Source organism: Tursiops truncatus, chromosome 11, assembly GCF_011762595.2.
Source record: "Tursiops truncatus isolate mTurTru1 chromosome 11, mTurTru1.mat.Y, whole genome shotgun sequence".
In the NCBI taxonomy this organism is placed as follows: Eukaryota; Metazoa; Chordata; class Mammalia; order Artiodactyla; family Delphinidae; genus Tursiops; species Tursiops truncatus.
The window spans coordinates 61,479,912-61,501,083 of NC_047044.1; the positions used below are offsets into that span (position 1 = coordinate 61,479,912).

At 46.9% G+C, this 21,172-nt stretch overlaps 1 protein-coding gene across 1 annotated transcript; it reads left to right on the forward strand.

The window, feature by feature from the left end:
- The first annotated feature begins 51 nt into the window (after positions 1-51).
- CELA1 (chymotrypsin like elastase 1) lies at positions 52-20,530 on the forward strand. The gene is made up of 9 exons (XM_073788666.1): positions 52-5,140; positions 5,828-5,910; positions 6,858-7,010; positions 7,104-7,204; positions 8,219-8,344; positions 9,104-9,240; positions 11,209-11,354; positions 19,482-19,631; positions 20,376-20,530. Exons 1-9 carry the CDS (start codon positions 5,101-5,103, stop codon positions 20,391-20,393), a joined length of 954 nt encoding a protein of 317 aa, XP_073644767.1. The 5' UTR covers positions 52-5,100; the 3' UTR covers positions 20,394-20,530.
- The last annotated feature ends 642 nt before the right edge of the window (positions 20,531-21,172 follow it).

Below are 21,172 nucleotides of genomic sequence, written 5' to 3' on the forward strand. Positions count from 1 at the left end.
GAAAAGTTCTGTCACAGCCACTGTCTCGTCTCCAAATATCCTCTGGCCCCCCAGTTTAGCCTCCACGCTGTGTCAAGCACATGTAGACATGAGGAGATGATAAGGCTCTTCCCCCATGGAACTCACACTTCAGCTGGGAAAACAGAGAGGTAAGCAAGTCATGCCAAGGAGATGTTCAGAGATGTGCTACATGACTTAGAACAATTCTTAGGGAAGCCTCACAAAGTTGGTGACATTTGACCTTAGACCTCAAAGGATGGATCCTCAGGTAGGAAGAGCTCAGTAAGCAAAGGTCTCAAGTGTGAGAAAAGTCGCAGAGGGACAACAGTACATGTGGATGCAGGGAACCAGGAGAACTGAAGGGTGGGGGCGCAGTGAATGTAGAAGCTAGAAGGTCAGGACCACGCTATGGCTTTCATGAGCCCTAGGCACTTGTGCCTTCATTAAAAAAGTGGTAAAGAGTATGTTTTACAACTGCATTGATATAACAACGAATATAATCCAGGATGATAGTATTCTGATTTTAAAAGAAACTGAAACATTTTTGTGGGCCTAAAAAGTATTGTGGGAGCTTCCCTGGTGGTGCAGTGGTTGAGAGTCCGCCTACCGATGCAAGGGACACGGTTTCGTGCCCCAGTCTGGGAAGATCCCACATGCCGCGGAGCGGCTGGGCCCGTGAGCCATGGCCGCTGAGCCTGTGCGTCTGGAGCCTGTGCTCCGCAACAGGAGAGGCCACGACAGTGATAGGTCCGCATACAGCAAAAAAAAAAAAAGTATTGTGGGCCTCAGGCACTGTACCTGCTGTGCTTACTGGGTTAGTCGGCCCTGTAGAACAGTGGCTTGGGGCCCAACTGAAAAGGCTTTGAATGCCATGCTAATGAGTCCAGTAAATCCTAGGGAGCCTTAGTCCTTAACTCCAATCTTAGCCCTACTCTTGGTTGCATTCAACATCCAAACATTTACCAGGCACTGTTTGTTTGCTATTTATCCTAATATCGCTCATACTCTCTATAGCATCACTCAAGAGCTCTCCAGCCCGATCTCACGACGCATGCCCAACTGAGGAGCCCTGCTGTGGTGCTCAGTTTCCTCACCCCGACCACACAGCAGCAGAGCATCTCGCAAGGGTGGTCAGCTAAGGGTAACCCACGGGGACTGAGAGATGCAGCAGGTTTGGGGGTGAAGGGAGGACTAGGGAAGAGAGGTGCTCAAGAAGAGGGAGAAGGCACGAACAGGGAGATGGGAGGACTCAAGAAACCAGCTTCTTGGCCTCCCTTTAGCCGAGGATGGCCTTGCCCTAACCCCACATCTGCACTATTAAAATCCACCCCTCTGACCGTTCTCAGGCTAACCTAAAACCTTAAGTCCTGCTTAAAATCTTATTTATTTATTTATTTATTTATTTTTGGTCGCGTCGGGTCTTCGTTGCTGCGCGCGGACTTTCTCTAGTTGCGGCGAGCGGGGGCTACTCTTCGTTGCGGTGCGCGGGCTTCTCGTTGCAGTGGCTTCTCGTTGCAGAGCATGGGCTCTAGGCGTGCAGGCTTCAGGAGTTGTGGTTCACGGGCTCAGTAGTTGTGACTCACAGGCTTAGTTGCTCGGCAGCATGTGGGATCTTCCCAGACCAGGGCTCGAACCCGTGTCCCCTGCATTGGCAGGTGGATTTTTAACCACTGCGCCACCAGGGGCGCCCAAGTCTTGTTTAAAATCTTGATGCTAACTAGCCCTGTGTTACTATCTCCTGGCTCCAGGAACCTCTCTCCCCTTAGTCCTGCGTGGCTCATCTCCTCTGGGGATCCATTTCCCACTTGAAGAGTATTGGCGCCATTGCCCAAAATGGATAAATGTCCCAGAATATATTCTTAGTTTTAATTACAAAAATAAGGGACTTCCCTGGCAGTCCAGCGGTTAAGACTCCTCACCTCCAATGCAGGGGACACGGGTTCGATCCCTGGTCGGGGAGCTGAGATCCTGCAAGCCATGCGATATGGCCGAAAAATTACGAAAAGAGAAAAAGTGAAATTGATCCTCACGACACTGCCATACCTATTGATTCATTCTCTAGAAGTAGTAACTTCTAGAAAAGTAATAATTTCCAGGTATAAACCTTCTATACCCTTTTTCTATGAATATACGTAATATATAAAGACACACACACAGAGTACCATATTGTTTGAAACTTGATGTCTTCATTTAATATACCAAGGACATCTTTTCATGTCAGGTCATTTAAGTCTAACTCATTCTTTTTAAAAGCTGGATAGTATTGGGATTCCTTGGTGGTGAAGCCCTGGTGGTTCGATCCCTGGTCCGGGAAGATCCCACATGCCGTGCAGCAACAAATCCTGTGCGCCACAACTACTGAGCCTGTGTTCTAGAGCCCACGAGCCACAACTACTGAAGGCCGTGCTCCTAGAGCACATGCTCCACAACAAGAGAAGCCACCGCAATGAGAAGCCCGCGTACTGCAACGAAGAGTAGACCTCGCTCACCGCAACTAGAGAAAGCCCACACGCAGCAACGAAGACCCAATGCAGCCAAAATTAAAACCAAATAAATAAATAAATTTATTTTTTTTAAAGCTGGGTAGTATTCCTTAATATGATTAAACCCAATTTCTCTAACCTTCCCCTATTGATGAATACTTGAGTTTTTCCCAATTTTGCGACAAACTTTATGACAAACTACACAAAGTTTGGTGACAGACTACACTAGAACCCACATCGTTGTACATTTTTTTTTGTGCCCGTGTTTATTTCAAAAGGATACATTCCTCTTGGAAAATACGCAGTGCCTCAGAATGAAAGCCAAAGCCCTCCTCTACACCTCACCCTAAGAGGAGGAAAAGAGTCTGACCAGCGTGGGAGATGAGGCTGGGTGTGTAGATTACTCAATGGCTTGGGAGCATTGAGTGCAATCCTAAACAGTTTGGTTTTTAAGCAAATACAGATAAGGCTTCGCCAAGGGTGCAGCAATGGATGTGACATTGACCCTGCGCTCAAGGGCTCACTTTGGAGTCTGTGATGTGGAGGGGTAACCTTTAAGAGGCCCTTGAACCTCCCCTTGGACTCCTGATCCTGGGGGCTAGAGCTGTCTCCCTATTCTCCAGAGGAGGCCACGGGGGGGTGGGGGTGGGGGGGCGGGTGGAGAATGACAAAGGAGGCCCGGATTCCCCAGCCAGCTCAACCCTTCCCCCCCCTCCCCCGGGGTCTCCTTTGGGTTAGAATGTTGGGGGTGGGGCTGGAGAGGGAGCCCTTAGTGCAATTCCCACCCATCACCCCCCACACCCCCACACCCCCCCAGCTCAAGGACCTGAAAAGGTGATCGTCTGTACAGAACTCCTTCCTCAGCCTTTTCCAGGCCTCTCCCACACCTGCAGGCTTGAACTTGAATTCTGGAGTGTCTAGGCAACAAAAGCCCCCAGGTGAACTGGCATACTTTCCTGCCTGCCTCCCCCTGGGCTTCTGGCTTCTCTCAGCCTAAGTCCACCCAGAGTCCTTGCTCTGGGACCTCCCAACCCAAAGTTCTCTGCCCACCGCAGGGTCCGCGGCACCTCCCTCTGTCCCCCTCTCCCGACTCCGATGGCCAGAGCCTCTCATCTGCAGGACACTCCTGCCCTGCTCTCCACCCTCATAGCACGCAGACTAGCTCCCTATCCTGAGCGCTTCCTCTTCTCACCGACACTCTCCTTCTCTGGGAGCTCTCTTTTATCTGCTCTCCAGATGAGTCTCCCCAAACCTGTTTCCTAGTGAAGCAAGAGGGAAGGGGGCAGAGCACAACCTTTGAAAGAATGACATAGCCCAGAGGACACGACATAAACTTATTAGAACCAAATGGGTCCAAGACGGCAGACAAGTCGACTTCCACTAGACCTCGAGCCTCAGGATACGTTCATTGTAACACATCAAGCTAAATGACACACCCACAGGTGCCATGACAGTTCCAAGACCAACCGTAAGATTCAAAAAGTGGGCGGTGGCCCAATTCCTGGAAATCCCCGCCCCTTCCTAAAATCGTTGGAATACTCCTCCCACTCATTAGCCTATGAAATTACCCACTCCTATAAAAACTGACAACCCCATACTCTGGGGCCTTTCTCGCCTTCTGAGAAGGCCCACGCTCAGTCTGTGGAGTGTGTTTCTCTCTAAATAAATCCACTTCTTACCTATCACTTTATCTCTCACTGAATCCTTTCTGCAATAAGACATCGAGAACCTGAGCTTCATTAAGTCCTGAAACCAGGTGTGTGATCTCAGTTGGAAGACCGTGGGTTTTGGCCGGGTTCGAGGCCCAGCCGCGTGGGTTCAAGTCCCAACCCGTGGTGCACGGTTTCTTCCATCAGAATTCTCTCCACTGCAGCTATGCTGCTTTTGTCTCCTTGCATCTACACCACTGTCTGCGTCCTGGGGGCGCGTGCCATTTCCCTCTTTGCTGTCTCCTCTTTCTTCTTGCTCTCCTTGCACACTTCTCTCCTCCAGCCCCCCATGCCTCCAGCCCCTGGTGCACAGGGTAGGTCTCTGCACTGACAGTGCCCCCGAGGGCAGTGAGATGGTGGCAGGCTACCAGCAAGCGGAGCATCCCAAGGGAAATGCCAGTCCTGGCTCTCCATCTAATTTCTTTTTTTATATATATATTTGTAACATCTTTATTGGAGTATAATTGCTTTACAATGGTGTGTTAGTTTCTGCTGTATAACAAAGTGAATCAGTTATACATATACATATGTTCCCATATCTCCTCCCTCTTGCGTCTCCCTCCCTCCCTCCCTCCCACCCTCCCTATCCCACCCCTCCAGGCGGTCACAAAGCACCGAGCTGATGTCGCTGTGCTGTTCCATCTTATTGCTGAAAAAGACTTAGTTGGATGCTTTTCAGCTGAAAGAGATGATTAATTCAGCCCTGACCTTGTTCTGTCTTTGTTCATAGATAAATTCTTTTACTTAAAAAGAAACCTTTTCATTTGTGTTTCCATTATCACCTGTGATTTTCCCTGCCTTCCAACTGGCCCTGCCAGTTGACAGGAAGGTCAGCAAAGCTGCTGATAAGCGGAGATTAAAGAGGGCTTGGCTCGTGGCAAGGGGGCAGTGGTCTACTTGCTGGCAACATGCTGCGCTTGCTGGTGTTCACCACGCTGGTCCTTCACGGTAAGTGGGTCATCTGGCTGGAGTTCTGTAGGGAGGGAGATTGAGCAGGAGGGTTGGAAAGCGTTCCTTAAGCCCAGGTCTCCTCTCTATCCCAGGATGGGAAGGAGACCCTGCCTGTGAGTCTAGCGAAAACTTTATTCTCCTGGAGCCCATGATAGAAAAGGTCGGGGGCCTCTGCTTGAAAGTCCCCTGAGCCATGAAGCAGAGAGAAGCCTCTTCCAGAGCCCTGGGCTCCCCCACCAACCCCACTGACAGGAAGACGTCCTCAGCGGGCATCTGGTGGCATGTGCACTGCTGTCACTGCCCCCTGGAGAATCCCGCCAAAGCACTGTGTGTGGGAGGGGGAGGGGGGGTCAGGGGTGGAGGGTAGGGAGCGGGGAGTCACCTCAGGCCAAGGGTGGCCCTAAGCAAGGCTGAGACCATGAGGAACCTCTGGGGCCTGGCACGGCAGTGTGAGATGGGTCCTTGTAACATGCCAAGGTTCTGGGGACACGTAGGGGAAGCAGAAAAGCAGAAGGCACTTAGACTTATCTGCTTTCAAAAGGGGCTCAGAGAACTCACAGCCGGGCCCCTCATTTGCTAGGGAGGAACTGTGAGTTTGCAGACAAAGCACAACTGCCACCCGCCCTCCCACCCTGAGCTGACCCCATGCTTAGTCATCACTCACTTTTCTTCTGCCCCACAAAGGACATAGTGCCCAGGACTTTCCAGAAACCAACGCCCGGGTAGTTGGAGGGACTGAGGCCCGGAGGCATTCTTGGCCCTCTCAGGTGGGTGTTCCTTCACAGCCCCAGACTGCCAATGAAATAAGAGTTGCCCGTGTCCTGATATGCAATATTATGTATGTTTGTGTATATCCTTATCAACAGGAAGCTCTCCAGCCGCCTGGATTCTAGCTTTAAAAGATGAATGGGACGAGGCTTAGGAATTTTTTTCTAAGTGCAAAAGGCTTGGAGGAAAGGATTTAAACACCAACCACACTCACTCTCCCAGGCACACACCCAAACACAAACCACATTTACACTCCCAGCAATACCTCTTGTGCCACACTAGCAAGACTGTGTGCCAGACCCACACCTCAGACTCTACACACCTTCACACACACACACACACACACACACACACACACATCCCACTCCACGCAATTCGTGTCACACATGCAAACACACCTCTGCCTCCAAATGGAGCAGTGTCACACATGCAAACACACCTCTGCCTCCAAATGGAGCACGTTGCTCGTTTGTCTATTTAAAGAGTTTCCACTTTCAAAATAGGGCAGCTAGGCTGTGATTTAAGCAATTCTAAAAGTGTAAAACTGGCAAATTCACTGGTGAATAGCCATACTTTGAGAGAAATCACTGCGATTAGAATTAAATTCAATTTACAGAAGTTTGTGCCCCAATTTTCAGGGGTAGAGCTATTGTGTGATATGAGGCAATGAAGGAGGAGGAATGAACTGATAAAAATGAATACTCCGGTGGTGTTTCTAAGTATCTGCTGGGGTGAGGGGACAGGGTGTATCTTCAAAACTTCGGAGGGGAGTTCTGGGGACCTAAGTTTGTGGCTTAGGTGATGGAGCAATTCCATGGCTACATTTCCTTCCCAAGAGGGAATGGAGGTAGAAGGACCTGGGTTCCTGGCCCTTTGCAATAATATAGGGTAACGATGCTGAATGCACTGTGTGTGTATGTCTTTACTCCCCCTTCCATGTACACAGCAAACATCACCAAATGACGGAACACTCTTTTCTGCTGGTCCCAGGAGCATCTACACGCCCCTTCTCACCACTACTCCAGGTAGCCTCAACAGCAAAAGGTCAAATGAAAACAATTCGCCATCTCTAGCCCAGAAAGTTGGAGAATGTTTTGAGGTATGGCAGGAGTTTAAGGAGGTAACACATGGCTGGGATCAATGCCTTTCAAGAATCACCAACCTATCCCTCTTTTCTTCTCTCCCCATCTAGATTTCCCTCCAGTACCAGTCTGGAGGTTCCTGGTTTCACATCTGTGGAGGGACCCTCATCAGACGGAACTGGGTGATGACAGCTGCTCACTGTGTGGACAAGTGAGAAAAACAAAGACCAGCTTTTCTGAGCCCCTGGGAGGGGAAGAGTCTGGTCCTTCTGGAGGAATATGTATGTTTGACCGCTCAGGGCAAGACTTTAAGGAGGTGTTGGGGGGCCTGCGGGGAGGTAGTAGGATATAATGGAAAGTACAAACTATAATGTCAGGCAAACTCAGGTTCACCTCCTGTCCCAGCTTCTTCTAGCTATGTGAACTTGGATGGCTTACTTAGCTCTCCAAGCTCTCCCTCCCTTATCTCTACCTACTTGGTAGAATTATTGTGAGAATTAGGTAGGTAAATATTTAAGTGCCTAGTCAACACCTGACTGGTAACCATTTTTTCATGTTTATCGTGAGCAGTGGTTCTTAAATTTGAGCGTAGATCAGAATCACCTGCAGGGCACAGATTGCTGGGCCCAGCCCAGTAGAGTTTCTGATAGGAAGGTCCAGGTTGAGGCCTGAGAATCTGCATTTCTAACAAGTTTCCAGGTTATATTGATGCTGCTGGTACAGGGACCATGCTTTAAGAACTACTGGTCTAGGACTTCCAGTGGTTAAGGCGCCATGCTTCCAGTGCAGGGGCCACGGGTTCAATCCCTGGTCGGGGGGTACTAAGATCCCGCATGCCATGTGGTGTGGACAAAAAATTTTAAAAACAAAAGAACTACTGGTCTAGAAGTTTATATGTCCCTCGAAACCCCTCTATGGGCCGAGAGCCATTATTTCATTTATGCTCAGCCCACCTCTCCCAAGTTATGAGATATTCAGCCTCTGATGTTTAGCTTAGTAAATTGGGAACATGAAGTTGATGGTAGTTTTTGTCACTTCCACAGGTTAGCAAATTGGGGATGGGAGGGTTGGTTACTTCCTCATCTTCCAGGGTCTTCCATCCTTCCACTGCCTGGGCCAGATAAGAGGGATTCCTGTCCTAAAGATGAGATGTAAGATGGCTTCCCAACTTTTCTCTAAGAGGGGAAAAAGAACGATCACTCAGGGCTCCCCTCTCTCCCTCCAGACAAATGAGCTTCCGTGTGGTGGTTGGAGACCACAACCTGAGCCAGAACGATGGCACCGAGCAGTACGTGAGAGTGCAGAGGATCGAGGTGCATCCCCACTGGAACAGCAATAATGTGGCTGCAGGGTAGGGGCAAGGTGGGGCTGACCTGGGGCTGGGAGGTGGAGGGCTGACTGGCCAGCCATGGGGTCTTGGCTTCCTTCACATTCATCCAGGAGGACTCTGAGAATTAAGATGTTGGAGGACTTGAGAATGTTTGAAGATCTTTGGGGATTTGTTTGATCTACGCTGGTTTGCATGATTGGATCCCCTGAATCTCCTCTGCAGAGTTTAATGTTCCTGTTTTTATTGTTAGTTATTATTCATTTTATGGAATAGACTCCATCAGCAAAAGTAGATTTCTTAAAATGAATCTCACAATGAGAAAAGTCCTGCAAGACTGAGCTGTAAACTTTTGGAAAGGAACTAGTTAAGATGGTAGCCAATTCTATAGCGTGGGTTCAAGTAATTCGGATATTTCTGCAGAGCATTTGACATCTTTCTCCTCTGAGAACTCTTCTCTGCTACGAAGATCAAAGCACTCTGCTCCTTTCCGAGTCCCCATTCACAACGAAAGAAGCGAGCTCCACTCCCCCCTGGGTTGCAGACCAGAGCTAGGCGACAATGCTGAGACGTCACCAGCAGGGGCCGCTGTTAAACGTAGAATATCCTACAATCCAAGTGCGTAGTTCCTCGAATTTGAGTCTTGGCGAGTCAGTCCCCTCCTTCTTCGAAGTCATTGGTTTCCAATTCCGTGGGCACACAAGGCTTAGGGAGGGCTTGTCCCTGTGCTGACTTAAAGGAAGGCCTGGTCCTGCAAGCGAGCCGTCTCCTTTCCTCCCGCAGCTATGACATCGCCCTGCTGCGCCTGGCCCAGAACGTTACCCTCAACAGCTATGTCCAGCTGGGTGTTCTGCCAAAGGAGGGAACCATCCCCGCTAACAACAGCCCCTGCTACATCACAGGTTGGGGCAGGACCATGAGTAAGTCGCCTACATTGGCACCATCCACCACATGGATCTTGATTAGGTAGCTGAGCTTCTGGGGCACTTTTTCTGTGGTCCTAGGTGTTCAGAGCCAAAGACCAGGAACCAGAGATAAAATAACTGGTTCATGAAATCAAGCTAAGAACAGGCCATGGAATAGTCAAGTCAGAAATTCTTAGATTCTTATAACCAAAAAAAAAAAAAAAAAAAAAGATAGACACCTTACCTCAGAGAGTATTTTGTTACCAGCCTCTCATTTTACACATAAGGAAACTGAGGCCCAAAGAAATTAAAGACCTTAAAAAAAAAAAAAAAAGAAAGAAATTAAAGACCTTGTTCAAGATCACATGACCAGGGAATTCCCTGGTGGTTCAGCAGTTAAGACTCTGCGCTCCCATTGCAGGGGGCCAGGTTCGATCCCTGGTCAGGGAACATAGATCGGGCACGGCACAACTAAGAGCCTGTATGCTGCAACTAAAAGATGCCTCATGCCGCAAAGATCTCTCACACGACAACAAAGATCCCATGTGCTGCAAGTGAGACCCAGCACAGCCAAATAAATAATTTTTTTTTTTTTCTGGTACGCGGGCCTCTCACTGTTGTGGCCTCTCCCGTTGCGGAGCACAGGCCCCGGACGCGCAGGCTCAGCGGCCATGGCTCACGGGCCCAGCCGCTCTGCAGCATGTGGGATCTTCCCGGACCGGGGCACGAACCCGTGTCCCCTGTATTGGCAGGCAGACTCTCAGCCACTGCGCCACCAGGGAAGCACAATAAATAAATATTAAAAAAAAAAAAAATCACATGACTAGTTAGTAACTAGTTAGCTGGGGCCAGAAGGCAGGTATCCTGGCTTCCGCCTTGGTGGTCACGACACCATCGCGCTGCCTTCATAGACAGTCTATAGGCTGTGGGCTGGAGTGAATGAGCCAGGGGTGGCTGCAGGTCCAGAGGAGTCGAGGCAGAGGAGGCCTCAGCTTCTTCCGGTCAATCATGGGAAGATTTCTGGAAGGAAAAGTCATTAGATGACATGGAAAGGTGGGAGAGGCTATGAGCAGAGATAGTTAACAAGGGTAGAGACAGCAGGCCTGGCACAGAAGGCTGTCAGCCATCAGACAGGATCTGAGCTCTGGAGGGGAGGCAAGGCCTTGCTGGGAGCAGCCAGTCTTACTGGAGAAACCTGGGGCTGAGAGAGACACATGCTTGTAATCCAGCTCTGCTCCCAGTTCACTCAATGTCATTGTAGTTCAGTTTCCTGATCTATGTATAACATGAAAGGATTGTTGTAAGTATCCAAAGAATAATTCATGTGCAAAGCCTTTGAAAAGTCAAAAAATGCAGATAGGGCTTTCCTGGTGGCGCAGTGGGTGAGAGTCCGCCTGCCGATGCAGGGTACACGGGTTCGTGCCCTGGTCTGGGAAGATCCCACATGCCACAGAGCGGCTGGGCCCGTGAGCCATGGCCAATGAGCCTGCGCGTCCGGAGCCTGTGCTCCGTAATGGGAGAGGCCACAACAGTGAGAGGCCCGCGTACCGCAAAAAAAAAAAAAAAAAATTGCAGATAAAGGAAAGCTCTTAAGAAATGGAAACAAGGGTGCATAGTCCCAGTTCTGCTTCACAGGGTTTACAGTGTAAGGAGGAAGCAGGACAGATAAGTTATTAACAAATAAGACCATTCTAGTTACATAATTAAGGTATTCATGAGATTAAAAAAAAAAAAAGCAGGCATAGGATTAGTGGTCTGGAACCTGGGAACAGTAGTCAAGGATGACTCCTTAAAGGAAGATGCCTGTAGCTTTTATATAAAGAGAGACAAAAGGAGGATCTATGACATGCAATGGGCAGAGACAAGGAACTTGCCCTGACCTCAGCTTTCATCAGAACTTGGCAAGGTTTAGCCGGGTGTGGAAGGTTTTTTTTCCCTGGATAGCAGCTGGGGCTGACCTCCAGTGCTGTGTGTCCTGTTCAGCCAATGGGCAGCTGGCCCAGACCCTGCAGCAGGCTTACCTGCCCACCATGGACTACGCCACCTGCTCCAGCTCCTCTTACTGGGGCTCCACCGTGAAGAATACCATGGTGTGCGCTGGAGGAGACGGAGTTCACTCTGGATGCCAGGTGAACACAGGCGGGAAGTGTCAGAAGTCTCACCCCAGGTCCCTCCCCTCTCTGTTTCCCATCCCCCACCTTTTACTCACCTATTTCACACCTACTCCCACCCCTATGTACAGACTAACCTTTGTATTCTAGCATCTGAAGGAGAATGATTCTGTGCTACTAGGTCTATATTCACAGAATCTCCAAGTTTAAAGGAACCTTAAAATTCATCTTGCCTGTTGCCCTCCCCCACCTCAAAAGTTTGTATGTGGCCCAACATTTGTGTGTTGGTATATGTGAGTGTTCTTTAGAAGTTATTTGTGCCCTAGATTTTTTTTTTTTTAATAAATTTTTTTTTTTTTTTTTGGCTGCGTTGGGTCTTGTTGCTATGTGTGGCCTTTCTCTAGTTGCAGCGAGTGGAGGCTACTCTTCTTGTAGTGCAGTGGCTTCTCTTGTTGCGGAACACAGGCTCTAGGCGCGCGAGCTTCAGTAGTTGTGGCTCACGGGCTCTAGAGCGCAGGCTCAGTAGTTGTGGCTCACGGGCTTAGTTGCTCTGCGGCATGTGGGATCTTCCCGGACCAGGGCTCGAACCTGTGTCCCCTGCATTGGCAGGCAGATTGTTAACCACTGCGCCACCAGGGAAGCCCCTGTGCCCTAGATTTTTAATGGCTGCCATGGGGCTAGGCCTGGAGTGGTGGTTGTAACTGTGTATAAGTTAGCTCCCCTCCCATCAACCCCAATTTTTCTTATAGCTCCTCCACCACCACCCTTTTGACCCAATATTATTGTTAGCAGAATGTATACAGGTGAATATGGTAGGGGAAAGTGCACAAAATAGTTTTATAATAGTATATATATAAATCATCTTCTGTTTAGACAAGATCAATCACCAATGCACCATCTTACAGATTTCTTTTTTTTTTTAATTTTTATTGGTGTATAGTTGATTTACAATGTGTTAGTTTCAGGTGTACAGCAAAGTGAATCAGTTATACATATACATTTATCCACTCTTTTTTTTTTTTTTTAGCTTCTTTTCCCATATAAGCCATTACAGGGTACTGAGTAGAGTTCCCTGTGCTATACAGCAAGTTCTTATTAGTTATCTATCTATATATATATATATTTTTTTTTTTTTTTTTTTTTTTTTTTTTTTCTTTACGCGGACCTCTCACTGCGGAGTACAGGCTCCGGACGCGCAGGCTCAGCGGCCATGGCTCACGGGCCCAGCCGCTCCGCGGCATGTGGGATCTTCCCAGACCGGGGCACGAACCCGCATCCCCTGCATCGGCAGGCGGACTCTCAACCACTGCGCCACCAGGGAAGCCCTAGTTATCTATTTTATATATAGTAGTGTGTATATGTCAATCCCAATCTCCCAATTTATCCCTCCCCCACCCTTATCCTCTGGTGACCATAAGTTTGCAGATTTCTTAATGCAGTTCAACAAATATTCTTGATCATCTGCTAAATACTAGGCACTGTGTTTGATTCATCTTTGTATGAAAGATACGAAAGATACAAAGATAAATATAAACACAGTGTCTAGTGGAAGAATGGGAAGAGCAGACATAGAACAGAACATTGTAATACAATGTGGTTAAGTGTTATAACAAAAATATGCATAGGGTGATGTGGGAGTTCAAAAGATAGGTACTTATCTCTGCCTGTTGGTGTCGGAAAAGACTTGCCTTCCCTGCGAAACTAGAGTCTGTACTGAGTCATAAAGCTTAAATAGGAGAAAGCCAGGCAAAAAAAGAGGAAAAGATATTCAGAGAGAGGGAACATGAAGAAAGGCATGGCCCAAGAACCTAGAACACATGGAGAATTATAGGGCATTCCCTACCGTTAGAGCAGAGGTCAGGGCCCACAGCCTCCAAGCCCAGCTTGCTGCCTGTGTTTACGTGGTCCATGAGCTAAGAATGTTTTTCACATTTTTTAATGGTTGGGAACAAATTAAGAAAGGAATAATATGTCAAGGCACATGAAAAATATAAAATTTCAGTGTTCGTTAAAAAAAACTTTTATTGGAATACAGCCTTACTTCTTCATTACGTGTTGTTTATGGCTGCTTTCACGGAGTTGAACAGTTGCAAGAGAGACTGGCCTGCAAAGCCTGAGATATTTACTCTTTGGCTCTTTACAGAAAAAGTTTGCTGACCTCTGGGCTAGAACACAAACTATTACCATACTAGGGAATGTCAGGAGATGACACTGGAGACAGGTAGGAGCCACATGACTTAGGCCTTCAAATGTCATGCTTGGGGACATGAACCTTTATCTTAGGCACTGGGAAACCACTGAAGAGTTCTAAACCGGAGAACAGCATGATCAGATTTGCCTTTTAGAAGCACTCTCTGATGACAAGGTAAGCATGTTTTTTTTGTTTTTTTTGTTTTTTTGCGGTACGCGGGCCTCTCACTGTTGTGGCCTCTCCCATTGCGGAGCACAGGCTCCGGACACGCAGGCTCAGCGGCCATGGCTCACGGGCCCAGCCGCTCCGCGGCATGTGGGATCTTCCCGGACCGGGGCACGAACTCGTGTCCCCTGCATCGGCAGGCGGACCCCCAACCACCGCGCCACCAGGGAAACCCTAAGCGTGTTTTTGAAGAGAGCAAAATTAGCAGGGAGACTGCTTAGGAACCTCTTGCAATTATCTAGGCAAGACATCTGAGGGCCTGAATTAGGGCAGTGGAGAGGAGGAAGGAGGATCAAGAATGACTTCCAGGCATCTGATTTAAGTGATTTGGGGGAGGTGTTTGTTGCCTCTATGAGACAATATTCATAGGATTTTGGAGGGAAGGTTGAGTCTGACAAGTTGAGTCTGAGATCCCAGTGGGACATTCAGTTATAGTTAACTGGTAAGAAACTATATATAAAGAGAGTGGAGCCTGAAGGAGAAAGCTAGGTTAGAGATAAGCTTAACGGGAAATGAGATCCCTCAAAGTCCCCCACCCCCCATCCCCACCTCCCCCAGGGAAAAGTGGTAGAATGAGGAAAAAAAAAAAAAAGTGAGCTGGGGGGAAGAACTGTGATAACATAAATATTTGAGTTCTTCAGAGATAGTTGGAAGACAAAGGACCCGTAAGGATCTAAAAAAGAGATAAGAGAAAAGCATAGTAAATAAAGGTTTCACAAAATCTCAGGAAATACTGATAGATCATCACATAGTATGCCTTGCATCCAGGAGCCCCGGCTGATAACTGAAAGTGGCTACTTCCACAGTTGGCGGGTCACTGGTAACTACAGCTAGAACAGTTTCAGTGGAGTGGTGAGGGCAGAAGCTTGATTGAAGGGTAAGGAATGAAGAGGCAACACTGGGTCATTTGTAGAGATGTGGATGGACCTAGAGTCTGTCATACAGGGTGAAGTAAGTCAGAAAGAGAAAAACAAATATCGTATATTAACACATATATGTGGAATCTAGAAAAATGGTACAGGTGAACCTATTTGCAGAGGAGGAATAGAGACACAGACGTGTGGACATGGGGCAGGGGGCAGGGAAGGAGCGGGGGAGATGAATTGGTAGATTAGGTTTGACATAAATGCACTACCATGTGTAAAATAGATAGCTAGTGGGAACGTGCTATATGGCACAGGGAGCTCAACCCAGTGCTCTGTGATGACCTAGATGGGTGGGATGGGGGGGGAGGTCCAAGAGGGAGGGATATATGTATACATATAGCTGATTCACTTCGTTGTACAGCAGAAACTAACTCATCATTGTAAAGCAATTATACTCCAATTTAAAAGAAAGAAAGAAAGAAACATAGCAAAGAACGTAGAATACTCTTTCAAGAATCTTGGATGAAAGTGAGGAATTTTACAAGTCTGGTAGCTTTAAGGAGGATGACAGTCATGGAGGGGGTGGATCTTTTAAGAGGGAAGAAAATTAAGTATGTTTCTGGGCAGAGAGGAAAGGATCCTGTAGAGCTGGAGAGAGGGAAAAAATGGATGACACAAGATCCCGGAGGAGAAGGAAGAGATGAACCAAGAGCACAGGTGGAGCTGGCCTTGAACAGAAGAGGGATACAAAAATGTGCATGGACGTGAAAGAGAGTGCAGGCTGGGTAGCTGGAAGTTGACAGGTGTTCTGCAATCTTGCTTCTATTTACTCATGAACTAGGAGTCAGATTAAATGCTGAAAATGAAGGGACAAGGGTTGTTTGTGTCTGGACTGATTAAGATGAATGGGTTTAGAAAGACTGGCCCATGATGTTACTGTATAGGCTGAGGTTGGAGACCATGCAATAATCATAATGGATATATGATTCACTCCATTCAAAGATCTAGTTGTAGGGAATGGATTAATCCAGGGCTGGGTTTTCATGCATTATTGGGACATAAAGACAAGATCGCAGATCAAATGCAAGCTCCAAGCTAGGTGGAGAAGGAGGCTGGTAGGCTGGCTGAAATAGTAGAATCAAAGATTAAAGGATTTTTTATGTGTTTGTTTTAAAGATTTTTTTTTTTTTTTTTTGATGTGGACCATTTTTAAAGTCGTCACTGAGTTTGCTACAATATTGCTTTTGTTTTATGTTTTGGCCCTTTGGCCGCAGGGCATGTGAGGTCCTGGCTCCCCAACCAGGGATCGAACCCACACCCCTGCCCCCGCACTGGAAGGCTAAGTCCCAACCACTGGAAGGCTAAGTCCCAACCACTGGACCGCCAGGGAAGTCCCTAAAGGGTTTTTTTTTTGTAAGCATTTAGAACTACGGAAGTAAGGTGAGCAACTCATCCCAATTTTCCCAGGACTTACCCAGTGTCAAATGAAAACAAAACAAAACCACACAGCCTAAAAGTTGAGAGTTATGTTTTATTCAGTGATCTTACTAAGGACTATAGCCCGGGAGACAGCCTCTCAGACAGCTCTGAGCAACTGTTCCAAAGAGGTAAGGGAAGGAGCCAGGGTATATTAGAGTTTTTGCTGAAAAAAAAACATGGAGACAACCATCAAAGATTACTGCTAATAACAAGAAACAGACATTTCAAGTGAATGATTTTAGTGTTTTTCTGTGTATGGGAAGATGCAAGACTCTGGGCTTACAGAAATCATTCCTTTGATATGTATCGCAACTATCTAGGGCCAGTATCATTTTTCTCCATCCTGAAGTCCCCTCAGGATATGGAAGGTGGCTGCAGTGGCTGGTGGCTTGATGACAGGCAACATTCCTTGTTTCCCAGAATGGAAGGCAAAATTCTTTGTTTACTGACATGGCAGGCAACATTTTTTGTCCACACCAGTGTCAAAACTTAGAAGTCCTATATCCTGGGAATCCTACCTGCAACTTGGGGCAAAAAAAAAAAAAAAAAAAAGATGAACACATAAGTCAAGCTCTTACAGGTCCTCACCAGCCACCTTCACCTACAACCTCTTAATGTTTAACCTTTCTGAGTTTAATTCACTTTGCTCTCTCTCAAGGCCTTGAACTCTGAAAAACAAGAGTACTTTTCTTCTTGCTGCCACTCCAGATAGGCAATTCTCTGAAGCGATTGTGTCACCAGGTCTCTTCCCACTGGAATTTCCCAAATATTGTGTCTTTGTTTTCTGGGCTTTCAGATTTCTGGGTCCCAGCCCTTTTCCTCCGAGTGGATTCACTAAGCCCCTCTCACCTCAATCCACCGTCTCCCACCGAGCTCTTTCCCAGCTCTTCCTTCTGCCCCGATATCCTCAGCCACACCCCCATCGCTACAGTCTTTGTTTCTTTTCAGGTCAATTAGCATAAGAAAATCGTATGATATACAATTCAATTACCTTCCATTCCTCTAGCTTAGAAATACTATCAAACCCCTATTAGAATTTGAGTGGAAGATATTTAAACTGTTTTGTTTTGTGTTGAGTACAATAGTCTAAAGGAAGCATCTTCTTTTCCTAAACATAGTTGGGATGGGGTACAGCTATTTCCTTTTTAAAAAGAGTTATCCGCAATTTGAACTTTTGGTCTCTTTCCCTAGTTCTTCTTTTTTTAAGTTTTAATTTTTATTGAAGCTATGTGTATTAAACTGCTTAAGGTGGCCAGTAAAACTATGAGGCCTAATAGTGGGAAAGAACAGTCATAGTGTTCTTTCTACCACCTCAAGCTCTCCCTCCCTAGAGGGGACCACTGTCAACTCTTCAGCTGATTTCTTTCAGTGTCTCCTTCCACCTCTCTAAAAGCATATACTTATATTGCCACTTAATTTTTCAGCTCAGGCATTATGCAAGGTGTGCAACCTCTCTTCCTTTTACACATATATACTTGCCCCCAGCATGAACTTTTCTATCTGCACCCACAACCTCCCCAAATAATTTTGGTTAAATTAACATTTAGTATTTATTATGATTATGTAAAATGCTATTCCCTGCATAATTTTGTTTTCCCTGGGGTTAATAATTGTCTTTTTAAATTTGCATAATGTATACTCAATTTATCACCAGTTCAGCCCCAAACTCTCCACTAATTTATAAGTGACCTAGTTTATCTTCTCTTGTTCTGTATCTTGGTATGGGTCTATCTGCATTCATTTTGAGGGAGACTTAGTGGGTTTCTTCATTCTGGAAACTCCAGATCTTTGCTTCTGAAAATGTTTATTTATTGATCATTTCCTCCCCTCCATTTTTATTTTCTCTTTCTAGAATTTCCATTATTCACACATCTACCTCCTAAATTGGTCCTCTTATTTTCATATTTTCTCTCTATATATTTTGTCCGCTTTATCTCCTAACCCAGTCTTTCATTTCTACTATCATAATTTCCAAAGGCTCTTTTTGTTTTCTGAATGCTCTAATAGCTTGCTGTTCTTGTATCATGGATGCAATATTAATCATAGTTTTGTTGTTTATATTCTTCTCTCTGCATAATCTTGGTTGCCTTCATTTTTTATTTCTTTGTTTTGATCTTTATTTATTTATTTTAATAAGGAGGTTTTAATTTTTTAAATTTATTTATTTTTAAATTTATTTTATTTTTGCCTGCATTGGGTCTTTGTTGCTGCACACGGGCTTTCTCTAGTTGCGGTGAGCGGGGGCTACTCTTTGTTGCGGTGCGCGGGCTTCTCATTGCAGTGGCTTTTCTTACTGCGGAGCACGGGCTCTAGGCGTGCGGGCTTCAGTAGTTGTGGCTCACGGGGCTCTAGAGCGCATGCTGAGTAGTTGTGGCACACGGGCTTAGTTGCTCTGCAGCATGTGGGATCTTCCTGGACCAGGGCTCGAACATGTGTCCCCTGCATTGGCAGGCGATCCTTAACCACTGCGCCACCAGGGAAGCCCCTTGATCTTTATAATTGAGGCTTTCTTCAGATGTTTGGTCATCCTTGACCATATGCTCTTATTTCAGAGTCGGACAGTGAAGAGCTGATAGGTAGCTCTGAGCTTTAGGTGGTGTTCATCTATAGTGAACTGCTTTGTCAGGGGATCTGGCTAGGCCATTTCATTGGGGGACTTACAATGTTAGTATCTTTAGATCTTCCCTCTTGTGCTGATCAGATTCTCCAAAGAAATATCTTCCAATTTTATGTCTGGAATCACAGAACTGACATTCTGGGAACTGAGTAAGGAAACGAGTGTCAAGGTCACAGTCTGTAAACTCCGGTTTGTCTGATTCTAAGCCCGAGCACGTAACCACTACCCAATACATCACTTTCTCTTCTCTTTACGCCGGTTTAGTTTAACATGGTTTGACTACCTACCCTGTGTCTAAAGGCTAAGTCTAATTAGACCCGTTGGTCTGAATGCTGGGGATAAATAAATCATTAGAACAACTTATTCCCCTCACCCCAGGTTCAATTTAAGTCAGTAACAGCTATTGAGCCTAAGATGTTCAAAGTTCTATGCTAGCATCGTGGAGAGGAAAATATCAGTAAGATGCAGTTCCTGTCTCAAGAAGCTCACAGATAAGCGTGGGAGATAGAAACAAATTATGAAACCAAAACACAAGGCAGAACATGACATGAGTGCTACAAAAGAAAGGAAGAAGTGCTATGGTCGTTTAGAAAGGAAGAGGAGGTTCATCTTGATTGAGGGGATATGAAGGAAGTGGGGATCTTAATTGGAGCTTTTAAACAGTACAGGATTGTACAAAGAGATGGGGGTGGGTGGGTGTAAGCAGAAACAAAGGCCCAAAGATCAAAAGATGTGGCGTTTTAGGACACTGCTTCTCCTCTCCACAGGGTGATTCTGGGGGTCCCCTTCATTGCTTGGTGAATGGCCAGTACACTGTCCACGGTGTGACCAGCTTCGTGTCCAGCCTGGGCTGTAATGTCTCCAGGAAGCCCACAGTCTTCACTCGGGTCTCTGCTTACATCTCTTGGATAAATAACGTGAGTCCTCTCAAATGATGGTTTGAAATAGGGTTACCTGGAGACCCAAGCACTGGCTGGGTTGGGGAGCAAAAGTTAAGCAGGGGAAGCCATCCTCTTCCTCACCGCATTCAAATGTTTACTCCTTTCCCTTCCTCCGTAGTGTACTTTCGCTCGATAACGTTGCCTGCTGTCCTGAGTTCCACTTCACATACCCACTAAGAATGCTTCACTGTACTGTTTACTGCTTAGGGTAAGGTGGGTGGTGGCAACAGCAGATCTGAACCAGGTACATATCAGTGCTGTCCAAAGTCAAAGCCAAGGGGAAAATGGCTTCCCTCTCCTGGGCGAGGGAAGAGGCACTAACCTTCTCCTCCACCAGTTCTTTCTAAGGGCATCATGGGAATTTGCTCTACCCTTTGCCAAGAGGTTTTACCACCTTAAACAATGCTTGAGGGTTAGGTGAGACTATACCTACACTGACCTGGTGGTAGAGCCTCACACCTATACCCTCCAGTCTTCAAACACATTCTGGAGTCTTGTGGTATGAACCTTGACTCACAACCGATTCAAGGTCTGCCCTTGACACTAAGTCTTGAGTACGTGCCTATAACACTGAATTGCCCTGACACAGCTGAGAACTACTTCCTGACCCCCCCCCCCCCATAAACCCAGTACAGGGCCATGCTCAACTGGGAGCCCTGAAGGGAAAAGAAAGGAGGTGGGCAGAAGTTACTGACTGGATATACCCGGTTTTTCGTTCAGGTCACTGCCAACAACTGAACATTTTCTTGGGTCCAACGGCCTTCCCAAGATGATTCTTAGATCCACAGCAGGACTTGAGGCCATCCAGGAAAAACCATTCTAACAGACTACTGAGCCAGATGCAGAAATGCAAATAAAATTGAATATATATATTACCCTGTGTCTTTTTTTTTTTTTGCAGTACGCGGGCCTCTCACTGTTGTGGCCTCTCCCGTTGCGGAGCACAGGCTCCGGATGCACAGGCTCAGCAGCCATGGCTCACGGGCCCAGCCGCCCCACGGCATGTGGGATCCTCCCGGACCGGGGCACGAACCCATGTCCCCTGCATCAGCAGGCGGACTCCCAACCACTGCGCCATCAGGGAAGCCCCCTGTGTCTTTTTATTTGTAATTAAGCCCTCTAGTGGAAATGCAGTTACAGGGCCTGAGTTGGATTTCACCACATTTCTGGGCTCGTTCTTCCATTTGCTGCCATCTCTATCAGTTCACAAACTAAGCCAAGTGAGAGTGGTCTTACATTGTCCTTTTTGGATTATGTTAGGACCTACTCATCCATTAATCTGCCCATCTGTCCCTCCTCCCAAACATATTTGCTATAGTCAAAGGCACAGAGGGCTTTAAAATGTTCCTGAGTGACGAAATGTGCCCTGACTCTCCCAAGTAGACTGTAGGCTTGTCCTTCTTTTGTTTCTCCCTTCAGTGCCTAGAACAGCGTTCACCCCAAGGTTCTGAGTCATGGCAACTACAAGGATACACTAAAGATAGGAATACAGGATTAGGTGGTAGGTCAGATGCCAG